The sequence below is a fragment of the Gymnogyps californianus genome, chromosome 18, assembly GCF_018139145.2.
Source record: "Gymnogyps californianus isolate 813 chromosome 18, ASM1813914v2, whole genome shotgun sequence".
NCBI classification, from domain to species: Eukaryota; Metazoa; Chordata; class Aves; order Accipitriformes; family Cathartidae; genus Gymnogyps; species Gymnogyps californianus.
The window spans coordinates 8,166,852-8,180,401 of NC_059488.1; the positions used below are offsets into that span (position 1 = coordinate 8,166,852).

Genomic DNA, 13,550 nt, shown 5'->3' on the forward strand with positions numbered 1-13,550 from the left:
TATGAACACTAACAGCAGTTGAGAGATCTGAGAATGGCTGCCTTGGAGTCTAAAACCGTTCTAGGACCTGCAGTGAAATTGAGCAAAAGCATCCTGTGCTGCGTATCCGTAACGGAAAGGACCAGTTTGTTTTGCTATGAAGAGACAGGCACAGTGAACACCTGAGGTGAAAACTTCTCTTGCAAAACCTATTTAAAAGAAAGCCTTCTATGTGACCTGAACTTAAATGCTGGCTTCCCCTCCCATCCACCCCCCCACACCAATTCATTTCCTTCAGCAGCAGCACATCTTACTATTACATTGGCTATTTTCCCCTTAAGATGATGAAATCACTGGTTTAAGATTCAACTGTGCGCTTCTCTCTGTCATCAGTTCTTTCAGCCTAGTTTTCTCTCCTAAAAAGCAACCATTAAGCTCAACTGTCCAGGTTAGTGTCCTTACCAGAAGATCCTGGTAAACAGCTCCTGCTGGAGGTGTTCAGCTGAATTACTCCTTGAACAAACAGTTGAGCAGCTTTCTCAAGGGAGACAACAGTGCAAGGAATCAATGTAATGTTAGCAAGTTGGTAGGGCTCATGCTTTCTAGAATTCTTTCATAATCTAGTGAAACAGGTTCACCTAGTTGACTAGCAGAGGACAAAATGCCTCCTCTGAGCAGCACTAAGCATGTTCATGGCACAGAGGTTGTGGCACTGAGAGGTGAAAACAGGGCCTTCCCCTCTCCTCACCATTATCCTGAGGAGTTCCTCCCTCTGAACATGCAAGTTACAGCCCTGGCTGCTTATTCACTGCACAGGCTTTGCACTTGCCTTCTTCAGCTATAACCGTTTGCACACAGAGCTGAGAACTGGGGCTATGGCAGCACACAGCTGACTTCCATGTTTCCTCCCTACACATCTCAGGTCTGGTCCGAGATGGCAGACAGAAGGGGCTGTACTTGAGAGTTCAGCACCCCAGCTCTTCCGCTGTTCAGTCAGCTGGGACACTGACAGAAGTGAATCTAAGCAGCAAAGACTACAGGTTAGATGACTGACTGCTCTCATCTTGCATGTACTGAGTGCAGGGAAAAAGGGGAGTTTCCATAATTCTGAAGACTTTCACCAATAACCTGCAATTCAGATAGGAATTTGGGGCGTATATGGATGGAAGCTGGTTAATAGCAGAAAGGAGCTTTTATTATGGAACCTGCAGCACAACTTGGCTCCCTTCTTGGGAATTCAGGAGGGGCAACTTTGAGGAAAGAATGCTGAATAAAGAGTTCTTTTGGCACAGAATTTTCACAGAATCTAACGTTCTGTCTCTTCAGGAGTATCTCCCCCCCTTCCTTCTTGAAATCTGATTAGCCATACAGGATTCCTGATCAGCAATACAGGGGTCTCCCTTGTTCCCCTCAAGAGCAGAACTGGGACATGTTAGAAAATCCTCTCCATTTTTCTTACCTAGAGGGGAGTACAACTACTTCCAGGGTTTTCTTTTTGCCTTCTATTTGGAGGCAGGAAAGACCTCCCCTTTTGTTACACAAAATGGAATTACAGGCCTCTGAGCAGCAAAATAACAGTGATTTTTTTTTTTGATGCTGCTTTCCACCTTGGTAAGCAATGCTATAACCAGCAATGGAACTCCTTATGCACAAGACAGTTTTAATGAGGGCAAGAAAGGGGATCCACTTTTGTAGTTATAGCTAGAACCCAACAGCACACTGAATGATACAGCTGTATCTGCTCACAGTACTTCAAATTTTAAAACATTGCTGACATTAAAGACAGCAACTGTTCTACTGCAACTCACTGAAGCATCAGCAAAATGCAGGTTCCTTGGGTTAGTTCCGAATCTAGGAAGTTAGAATAAGCCTAGGCAACATTCCTTGAAGAAATAGGATTTTATCTATTATATTACTGGTGCCACTGTAAATCAAATTCAAAACATCTGTGCCTTTAATAGGAAGGGGGCATGTACGTGTAAAATGCTGGCAGTTTTTGTTGAATCCATAGAGAATCAGTTCTGGACTTAATATGTTATGTCCCAAGAAGTGTTGCTATTGCTGTTACCACTCTTTTTTCTTCTCATCCATGGAGACTCCGCCAGGACCCAGTGCAACCACGAGGAGGAGCCCTCCAATTACAGACATGGTCTGGAAGAAATCGTATTTGAGGAAGTCGTGCATGGGCTTGTAGGTTGGGACGGTCCAGAAGGCATTGAAGTAGATGTTGATGCCAAACAGCCAGATGACTAGTGTCAAGGCAGCCAGTTTAGTCTTGAAGCCAATTGCCACCAAGATAATCAGGGCTGTACCCACAATGTTCTGCAGAATCTGCGAGGAAAAAAAAAACCACAAGCTTACATATGGTTCTTAGATACACAAACATCAGAACAGAGCATGGATAAGTTCAGCAGAACAGGTTGTCATGGCAGAGATGATCTAATAACTTTTTCTAAGTATTAATTCTACTAAAAAAATAGACTTAAGTGATAAGCATTGAGCAGGTCTCGCAGCCAATCTGGGAGTTGGTACTATATGCTAGTTCCTTAACTCATACTTTTATACTCAGATACTTACAGAAAAGAAGTTCATATCAAAATGTAGCAGTGTCATGAACATGAGGACCAGCAGCACACGGCCCCCCAGCTGCATGTACTGCTTAGGAGAGCTTTCCCGCATGGTAGGGACACCAGCAAACATGCTCTTCCCCTCTGAGCGCGACTCAGCCAAAAGCAGCAGCAAGCCTCCTCCAAGGGCAAGGTTCCTACAGAAAGACAGAAATGGAGGGAAAAAAAAAAGCAGTTTACTACAGTTTGCACTGATCTATAAAGTCTTATCTGACAATTTCAACTCAGTAAGAATCTGCATGCTAGTGAGGAGTGACCTACTCTGCACCTTGCGATGCGTGTCTTCATTAGACTTCACAGCTGAAACAGCAGCATCATACACAAAAACAATTTACACAAGTCTGTACAGACACGTACAGTCTGCCAGGGAAGTCCAGCACCCACAGCTCAGGCACAGTTGCTTAGCATCTGTTACACCATGAATTTAGTTGTGTTCAAGTTATTCTGTACCTCAGGTTTAGCCATATATGCCAAAGTAGTTCAGAGGTTGCTTTGAGAAAACAGAACAGCAGTACTGCTAAAAGAAGTTACACATTTACAGGGTTGTAGTAAGTCTAGAGTATAGTTCTTGTGCTGCCCCCTGCCCTCCTCTCAGAGGAGAGGGGTGAAAAGGTAACAGCCAGCCATCACTCAGTTTGACAAAAAAGCTCATGTTTAAGAGCCCTGTCTTCTACTTAGAGAAGGCGTTAGACATTTAAATCCCAGAAACCACTCTAGTATCTACATGCTTCAGTTTTCTCAGAAGATGGCTTCAGTCATGCATAAGCACAGTTGCTATTTTAGCCATTTAGGAAATAATAGCAGCTCACTGATCCAATCTAGACACTTTTTTGTGAGCTCTCAGCAAGGAGGTTAGCAGCAGCAGCACTTAGATCCTAGTGGGTTAGGATTAGTCTTTCCCTTCTACAGTACTGAGCCTGCCATCTATGGTTTAACACAGACTCTGATTTTGTAAGTGCTGTCATATCTTGTTTAATGTAAATGCATAATTTGTAAAATCTTTCTAGTAAATACTATGTACAAAGATCATTTCCTCTATCAGCGAGTGGCAGTGACAGACAACAGTTTTCATTCTGTTTTGATAAAAACTTTAAGAAGTAGGCATACCTCATCAAGAACTTCAGGTCCCATAGAATGCTGTACGCAATAGTCTAGGCAAAGAATAAAACAGGTTGAAACACCATATAAATTACACTGAAGTTCTGAATTTGTTATATCTCAAGCCTGTACTATCCATAGCAGAAGTCAATTACAAGTATGTTATACTGAAAGAAACAAGGTAGATTACATCAATGTGGTCCAGCGAGTCGGTGTAAAACAGGGAACAGAAGCCAGAATTTGACTTGTGCTTTAGCTCCCACAAAAATTCATCATTTTTCAACAGGAAGGATGCTGCTAGCTAGGATCCTTTGTGATGGGGACAGTCCTTTAGAAAAGCTGTGTGCCAAAGGCCAAAGCAACTGCAAGTTCCACATTTGGCACATTACTGACACACAGGTAAACTACAAGTTACTTCTGCTAAATTGGTCAAGGTCAAGCATTGAAACAACGTCTCCAGCTGACTAATTGCAATTACAGCCAAGGATCTATTCGGCACATCAGAACAGAAGCACCAAAATAGTTCAATGCCAGTGAGGACTGGCACGAGGCCAGGGTGGAGAAAAATTCCAGGGTTGCGAGTTGTATTTAAATATGTTGGTAGTACTGGGGCTAAGAAGTGATAAGATTTGAAAGATATGGTTTAGAAGGGCTGAAGACTTAAGCCTCCTACCTGTAATGCTATAATTCCAAACAGTCCAAAGCAGGCATATTGCACAAAGTTCCTACTCAGCACCAGGATACAGCCGCCTGAGTTGGGGAAATTGAACACAGTTACACTTCTGGCTTGCACAGGAAAAGATGCTGCAGGAACGCTAACTTGTTTTGAACTGAGCAGACTCCGATTTCTTTCAGTCGTGCCATGGAGAACATCAGGCAGGAAATTTTAATGGCACAAATCAGTTTGAGAACCAGGAATTTTTAGTGCATTTTAAAATATTTTATAATTCCAGAAGTATCTTTTATTTTACAAAGGGTAAGCACATGCTGAATGCAGTCCCCAACACACAGCACTGTACAGAAGCTATCAGCGTTAGAGCATTAAAAGAAGTTAAAAAACTCAACTAATCATGGATTCTTCTTTTTTTTTTTTTTTGAATGAGATAACTGTTGATGAGATAACATGCTGTATTCCTTTTCCTTGAAAGCTTTTGTTTTATACCCTTCCTCAAGTCTTCCATCACAAAGCACTGACAGCCTTTGCCACAAGGACTGGTAATTACATTAAATTAAGCTGACTCCCTACACAAAAATATGAGGGTAAAAAAAATCTATACCCAGACACAAGACAAGAAATTGGCAGAGCAATCACGAACAGTAGATCAGGGACATAATACAAACAGAAAAGAATCTTACTTCTCTCCATTTCTGATACACTAAGCCCACCTAGCACACATACAGAAGCTCCGCTTCTGGGCTTTGAAAATCTGACACAAGCACCTCTCAGGCTTAAGGGTAACAACTGCAGGATAAGACTTTGCCATTGAGATTAATACCCATAAAAACAGGAGGCTGAGAAAGTCTTAACACTGCCCTGTTTAAGAAAATATGAGTATTTCATTTAGAGAATTCAGGAGGTGTGGTATGTGTTTATAGATGCATGTACAGAATTGAAAACAGATTGTCCTAATGGATTCTTGGCATCTCTGACTCAGAGGTAGTGTGTCACAAGAAATTCTCTAAGACTACTTCCAGGAAAGGCTGAAGCAGGTCAGTTAAGAGTTCTTTTCATTCAGCCCATGTAGTACTATCAGTTCTACGCTGTCAATAGCTATTAAGAAATCAGCAAGGCGTCCCATGCTTACATGATTCACAGTGCTTACATGAGCCAGGGTGGCAGACACACTGGAGCGCTCTGGCATCCACCTTAACAGCCTTAGAACCACTTACTCAGCTGTCCGAAGAGATTTATGAACACAAAGATGGAGGCCAGGAAATAGCCACAGTTCCATGTGCCGTCAATGTAATCCCTCTGTTCACTCCACTGGAACCACATGCGGATGCCATCCTCCAGGAAGGTGCTGATCAGGCACAGGCGGGCCACGTGGGGAAGGTACTGCTTCGTCACCCTCAGGAACTGCACGGGCAGACAGCATCGTTAGCAGGGAAGGAAGGCAAGGTGATACTCAAGGCATTACAGATCTATGCACTCTGCAAACTCTGAGGTCAGCAGTTCTCATGCACACAGGGTCATCAACATCTAGAGAGAAACACATACTTGGGACTTGGATTTAATGAAATTCTTCTCCACTCCAGTTTGAGAACACTTTGGAGCAGTGGGGGAAACCTGTTGTCATGCTCCGCCCAAAGAACATTTTGGACAAGGACTTGGAGAAAAGCAGAAGCCAGCAGCACCTTTCTATGTAACAGGAACTGTGTTTTGATGGAGCTCTTACTAGATGAAGGCTGACCTTGGTTTTAGTTTGTCTATCTCAGGGTTTCATGTTACAGCTCAACTATCAGACAGCCAGGAGCTGAAAGGGCAATCCTACTCCTACCCACATGCTCAGGCACTCAACACCCTGTAACAAACTGATTCAAGGAGTCAGGCTGACAGAAGACTAATTCTGTACAAATTAAAAAACATTAATAAGCTTTTTGCCAAGCTAGTTCCCTCTAACAGCTCAGAAAAGCAACAGTGCAAAGCATGTGTACTTGTGTAGCAGCAGCAGCTATTAGATCAGCGTAGCTGTTGCATGAAATTGCACCCTCTATCCTCTATGCAAGTACACACAGTTTCTACTTCCATTAAAAATAGCATCCCCTGCAGAAAGAAAATAGGCATTTATAGATACAATTCAGCATAGTAGTTAAAAGGAAATTATATCATCATGCAACAGATGCTGAGCCTTAGTTCTTGGGAATGCAAGATGTATCTGGTCCCACATACCCCTTCATCCTGCTAGCTCACTGGTTAGTTTGCTCTACAATTACAATAATTATAAAGGAAGCAATACAGAACTGCCAAACAGGGTGTAGCCTAGCATGCTCTATAGGACTGTGAAGTGCACAGGAAAACTTACTGCCTCTGGATTATGAGAAGTGCTTAACTGTCACCCAGTTTCCTAAACAGCACTAGTTATTACTTAATGGAGACTTCCACTACGATTTGCATTGTCACACTGAATGCACGCTAGCACCTGGCGGGCCCACTTCATGCACGGGTTCAGCTTAGCAGGATCACTAGAAGGACACATTTGGAGTCAGTGTATGCTGCTGTTTATCTAGTAAGAAACAAATGTAAATTTAATCTAAAACTAACTTTACGAGATTATCCAGCAGGTTTCTACCTTCAGGTGACAGGAGCAGTCTGGGCAGGCTGACACTTGTGAAAGTAAATGCCCGTGCCACAAGCCTTCATGCAGAACTGCCAGACTCCGCAGAGATGCCTGCATTAGAACTCGGAGGAGGAGCCATTTAACAAAACCCCAGTATCCCACATGAAGTTCGACATGTTGTAAGGCACATTGATTCATACTGTTTATGCAATATTAGAATACTTCAAGCATGAAAAGGGGTGGGGGAACCCACGTGTATAGATGTCTTCCAGACAGCATTGAACTATATTATAACAAATGGACAGAAAAGGCACACAAACCTTTTCTTTCATAATTCAGTATTTACATTGACTTCGGGTTAGACGATACAGCTGACTGGTTTCTTTCTGGGCAGAATCTTTTTTTTCAAAGTTCTGGCAGCGTTGCATGCTTTCAGTATATATGGGAGCATGGAGAAAGGAGACTAAAGCCATTCCTGAAAGTTTATTCTTGCCACAGTAATTAGTAAATACTGAAGGCTGTTCCAAATCCTATGCAAATGACAAGCCTTGCTTACTGTGTAATGGAAGACTATCACAAGAAAAAATATCCAGCAAACATGCTTAATAGTTAATTAAACAGTTAATATTGGAACAAACTACACTAGTTGTACTGCATGCATCCAGAGTCTAAGGGTCAAGATTAAAGTTAATCAAGTGCATTTTAAGTGCAGCTGTACTCTGACTCAGGGCTGCCACTTCAGGCTTTTTTAAGCCATGTCAACAGTTGGATGAATGAGTCAGAAGAAAATTTGTGATCTTTGTCACTGAATGAGACAGACATCTTGGTTTACAGCTTTCTTCTCTCCCGGATTTCACCGTGCATTTGGGCAAACCTGCTGAGGAATACCAAGGATAAAGTTGTTTTGGAAATAGTACAAAACCAAGAGTGGTTTGTAAAGTAAGTCTGCCTTGTCAAGACGCAGAACAGGCAACTTGGGTCTAGAAGGAAATCAAAGAGCACAAGTGCTGGGCATCTGTAGGAAAAGGAAAAAAACACTGCTGTGGAAAGGCTAAAAAAAGAAGCAAACATTAGAGAGGGTATCTGCCTCCAGGCCTCATCTTTGTTGCTTCTGAAGTGGGTCATGTGAGCTGATCTCATCTTCCCCTTCCCTGAAACCAAACAACTGCCAACAGTCCAGGTGAAGCAGCCAAGAAGGCATTTAACATTTACCTGTTCTTGTGGCATATAGAGGGAATTTAACACTATCTATTAAACATGAGTGTACACATCCAATCAGCTTAGGCTTCCATCTTTCTGACTTGTCTAAGGCAGCTGCAGTGCTAAGCAACCTTATCATGCCGCTCATCTTTGGACATCCAAAACTCATGTAGCTGCATTTACTGAGCTACACACAAGTTGAAATGCCTGTACACAGCAAGCTTAAAGTAAATAAGCTTCAGAAACAGACGGTATGAACAAAAATCCAAGCCAAAAGAACAACTAGCCATGGAGATCCAGAGAGAAAGGAAGAGAACAATTACGTGATAACAATAAGAGAGTGTTACAGACATCAAGTGATTCTACGATTAGAGGATTCCAGTATAAATCACCTCAGTAATTTAACTAAGGACAGAGTAACTTACAAGAAACAGGCGATCTCTAGAAGTGGGACTGAACTAACAGTACCAGACACCCTGGTTTTGTCCCTACACATCACTAGCAACATGTGGCTCAAATGCTGCACCCTGAAACCACTTCCTACTTCCTTTATGATTCACACAGATAAAAGCAGCACATATGGGAAACTCCGTAGCCGCAGTTAATAAACATATCCAACTAAGACATGAGACTTGAAACGCACACTCCACTAAGCACAATACATGTAAGCCAAAACAAAACTGTCGAGATTGATGGAGATGGCAGTGTTAACCTCACAACATCAAGTAATTGGATGGCTTATTCTGCTATGGGCTTTGCATCAACTGTTATTAGCACATACTGCCTCCTTGCAAGAGGCAAAACATCTTGAGAAAAGACAACAAAATGCTAAAGTAAAACTACTTTAAAGAAGAACAGCTGGTTCTGTGTTGGCAGCCAAGTCACTAACATATACCAGAGGGGCTTTGTGTTGCCACCTCCCCCTCTAACAGGATTAGAAAGGCAAAGATAGATTTAAATGCTCCTCCTAGTTTAACAAGCAAAGATGAATGAGAGGATTCAGAGATCCCTAAATCAAATCTCTGCTCAAACCCCATTTTTCAAAAGAGGGTTGAAATATTGCAACCCATATAGAGGCCTGCCCAAAGAGAGGTAATAAAGTGATTCTGTTTTGACTCTTATCATGCTTTCTAAACTATATCCCACCTCGAAGAGTTTCAAATTTGTTAAAAATCCAGTCCATGTTCTTAAAAGTGCACATACGATAGCATAATTACAGGTATTTCAAGACCAATACACAGCCAGGAGTTGGGAATTTTTGCTGTCACCTAGGTATATTCTGTCCAAACAGAGATGCCTTTCCTGTGTGTGTATGCGTGTGTGTTCTTGGATCAGGGAAGCTGTGATCATGGTGATGAACAGCAGTCTGCCCATCTACACAGACAGCCCTCTTGTGGGCTGCACAGCATTATTAGTCTAGAGCTTTTGGTAAAGGTGTATTCCAAATATCTAGCTTGTATTCATTTAAGGGATTGTGTTGTTCTGGGAGGACAGCTACCTCGAGCAGCCTGGGACACCAGCGGTCTTTTCTGGAATAGGATGCTTAATCCTCTGGCAGAGAGAAAAATCACTTCCTTTCACCAACCTGTATCTATCCACTTAAGGAGATCTCACCTAATAATCACAAGGACAGTAACACCCATCACACTGGGCTAATCAACGTCTACAAGTTATTTGTGAAAACTGGGAACAGAGGCTTTCCTGCTTATTTCAAAAGGCAAGAAGAGAGCTCTGACCCACTAGAACATTGCCAGCGGCCTTAACCAGGTTTTTAGTTGCAGGAAAATTTCTCATGACAACGCTTTTCACTCCTGAAGTGTGCTTTATACCAATTCCCTTTTCTGAAAGGCTATTTATTAATCAAATCTTTAGAACCGGATTTATTAGTCATGTATTGCGTTTTGCTCTCTCTCTTCATGGGAAGATTCTTTCCCAGCCTAACCAGAATAGGCTATTTGGCTTATAACGATAAAGAATCGGTGCACTGACATGACTACATTACCGAGAGAGTTTCCAAATTCAGGTTTTTTTAATATAAAACACAAAAGAGTTCAGACTAACAATGAAATGTTTTCTTTTCCCTTCTGTTTTCTGCAAAATAGGATACAGAGATGTTAGAATTAGCTGAACAATGTGCATCAGCATTTATGTTGGAAAATTAAATAAAACCCCCAGAGTCTGGTCCTCCCTTAGAGTCCTTTCACTGCAGTACAATGACTCAATAGTCTCCTTGCATTTTTGTCCATAATTTTTTTCAGAACAGGAGAAATACCAAGCACCCACATGCCTAAAGATTATTACAGACATCAGAAAAGTTGCTTGAGATCTGCTCCCTCTTATGGGGATTACAGAGGAGAGACAACCAGTTCTATAAGCCTAAACAGTCAGTACAGGCCCCAGATACAGTATGTTCAGTACAATAATGTCAGCAGTACATGGTGACTGCAATGAGGGCTTAGCATGTAATATTTTAACAAGAGTCACTAAAAAAGGGCTTAATTTCTGAGTATGTAAATTATTTAATTAATAACACGGGCTGGTGTTATGGGGCTTAAAAACAAACCAAGCCACAAAGCCTGCAGCTGGGCATCGTTCTGAACCAAGATCCTGATTTCCTTGCACTGTGTACCATCTAGATTTTAAGAACCCTTAATAGTTTTCCCACCCTCCCCAACATATAATAAATTGCTTTCTCTGAAATCAAAAGGACCACCCCCCAACACCCACCAACTGGCTGTCTCCTCCGCTGCAGTCCTTGGAAACTGCCAACAGCACAGACAGCAGAACAGCTCGCCGGCCGTACTGTGTACCTGCAGGCTACAAACTCATGCTACAGCCAAGTTAAACTAATGGCTAGTTCTCATCACAAGTGATCCCACCACCAACATTGGTGCTCACTTGACCCAAACAATGAGATAATTGGAGCCAACAGGAAAATCAACTCAATTTTTTTTTCCCCCCTGCCAGTTCAGCTCTCCAGTCCAGTGACAGAAAAGTGCTAGTGTAAGAAAAAAGGGGAACATCCCCTTGGGAAAGCCCTTTCACCGATAGCTAGCTGTCAGGCAAGCTTAGCTGCCTTGTAAGACCATGCCTTCAGCACACTAGTTCACCTCTGGGTTAAGAGCCACTTGTTACTACTTCAGGGGAGACTTCTGACAAGCATCTTGGCATCCAAGGCATAATTTGCCATTTCAAATGGAAATTATAGTATTTGAGAAAAATTAAGCTTTAGTGTTTGAATTTAAGAAACAGATTATTCTTGCTTTTGTAAGAGACATTCAGGACTTACTGATAAGCCATGGAAGTAGCTGTAACATTTTCCCACAGGGCTTTTAGGCTGCAGAAATTAAGACTCATTAGGTCTTGAACACTAGTACAGGGAGTGGAGAAAGCAAGGATATAATTGAGAACGCATTCAGCTCCCAGAACAGCCATTGTCCAGCTTCACTACCTCCGCCTCCATCAAGGGGAGTTTCAACACAATTTCAGTCCAAACGTTCCAAGTATTTTTTTTTAATCCAAGATGAACTAACAGTTTTCATAATGCCAAGTGTTAACTTCGCAATACATACGAAAGGTTATTGTTTAGTAAATCTCTCCACTCATACACTGGTGTGACACTGAGTTTTAGCAGCATACACGGTACTGAAAGTATCTGATTGAGCTACGAAGCAGCTATTTGGAGGCAGAATTATCAAAGGAGTTAGTTACTTGGAAAGCTGTAAAAATTGTTTTGCAATCCGATGGGTAAGTGTATGCAAACACTCCAAATTCTGCACCTAAAGTAAAGACTCATCTTTAAATAGAATGTGGCCAAGCACAAATAAAGTTGTGCCATTTAAAACTCATTTCAGGAGGAAGCAAACTGCATTTTAGCTGGACAAAACAGCTTTCAGTAGTATGAAAAGAGGGGTGTTAAAGACATCTAGAAATAGTCACACAGGAATAAATAGAGAGGTGTTATAAAGAGGTCAGGACAAGTGTTGTAAATTTTGGCAAATAATTTGAACACTAGTGATAGTTTACTTTCTCCTCTAAAAAAGTGAGGACAAGGTAAACAGAGGATGACAAAGATGATCCAGACACTCCTTAAATTGAATACTCCACACACCATAAGAAGCTCTGTCTCTAAAAGGAGTCTTCCATCTGGGGGTGGGGAGGAAGTGCAGAACAGGTTTTCCCAGTGAAACTCAGTTAAAGACACAGAGGCAGCACAGCCCCCTCAGAGCTGTGACGTCTTATGGTGCACCACACAACTCGCACTGCTTCAATAGTCAAGAGTTGTAGAACCAGGCAGAATCAGATTTTCCAGAGAACTTCCTAAGTGTGATTAGATGCTGCCTCTTATTTTCAATTAGATTAATCACCATGACAGTGAAGATCTTTCTAACACCATCACCAGCAAATCAACTGCTTACACTCAAAATATTCCTGTTCTCACATATAATAAGAGATCACAAACTTCTATTTAACAGAGAAATCTGTAACGGCCTCTACTGAAATAAATGCAAAAAGGACTACAAGACAGCAACAGCTCGTTTGCTTTCCTTTTGCCCCAATTCTAAGCACAGTACTACAGTGCTGGCAAGCCTCTTCCAGTTTGGGTTTCCAGATATAAATCAGCATTTAGATTTTTGCTTTCCTGTCACCATCACCTCACCCTGGTTTCCTGCACCCCTTTACGCCCTATTTGCCAGCCTGGACAGCTTGCAAGAAGACAAGAGCAGCTCGGCCTCCTGCTCTCCTTCCATTTATCTATTCCCAGGGAGAAGCCCAGTTCCCAAGGAGAACTCGTTTGCTTCGCTGTACGAGCGGCTCAAGAGCAGCCGCAGAGCTCGCATGAGGGCAGGGGGCAGCCGCTCCCGCAGGGACCCAGCCGCTCAGCCTGCGCCGGCCACCCCCACTCCAGCGAGGAGCCGGGGCCCCCAGCCTCCCCTCGGTGGCGACACGGCCGAGGAAGCCCACAGCCCCGCCAGAGGGACAGGCCCCAAGGCGGCGACCCCACGCCAGGCCGCCGCCATCCCAGCCTGCCCTAACACGGCCCAGCTAGGCCCCTCAGGGCGGCGGCCTAACCCCCCCTCCTCAGCGCAGGGCCCGCCGAGGCGCCCCCTCACAGCCAGTGCCAGCGAGGGGAGCGGCCCTATGCACAAAGGCCGCCCGGCCGGAGAAGAATGAGGAGGGAAGGCGGGCGGGTACCCACCTGGTCTGCGAAGTCCTCAGCGGTACTCATGATGTCGTTCTGGCCCATGGCGGCGGGGCTGCTGCCGGCTGCTGCGCACCTAGGGCCCGGCCTCACTCTCAGAGACGGCGGCGGGAAGGGCGGGAGGGAGTAAGGGAGCGCCGGGCCGGGCCGCGCCGCCGCTCGGCT

The 13,550-nt window shown here is 43.4% G+C and overlaps 1 protein-coding gene across 1 annotated transcript; it reads right to left on the reverse strand.

The window, feature by feature from the left end:
• Positions 1-256: 256 nt before the first annotated feature.
• Positions 257-13,508, reverse strand: SURF4 (surfeit 4). Its single transcript, XM_050907737.1, has 6 exons — positions 13,383-13,508; positions 5,595-5,781; positions 4,378-4,454; positions 3,714-3,757; positions 2,557-2,743; positions 257-2,310 (listed from the first exon to the last, which is right to left on the reverse strand). The coding sequence occupies exons 1-6, from the start codon at positions 13,428-13,430 to the stop codon at positions 2,044-2,046; spliced, it is 810 nt and encodes a 269-aa protein (XP_050763694.1). The 5' UTR covers positions 13,431-13,508; the 3' UTR covers positions 257-2,043.
• Between the last annotated feature and the right edge of the window lie 42 nt (positions 13,509-13,550).

Coding starts and splice junctions, on each gene's coding strand:
- SURF4 (XM_050907737.1), bottom strand. CDS start 13,430: ATGGGCCAGAACGACATCATGAGTACCGCTGAGGACTTCGCAGACCAG. Junction 4,455..5,594: donor AAATCTCTTCGGACAGCTGA/GTAAGTGGTTCT, acceptor TCCCCAACTCAG/GCGGCTGTATCCTGGTGCTG. Junction 2,311..2,556: donor TTGATATGAACTTCTTTTCT/GTAAGTATCTGA, acceptor TTTTCCTCGCAG/ATTCTGCAGAACATTGTGGG.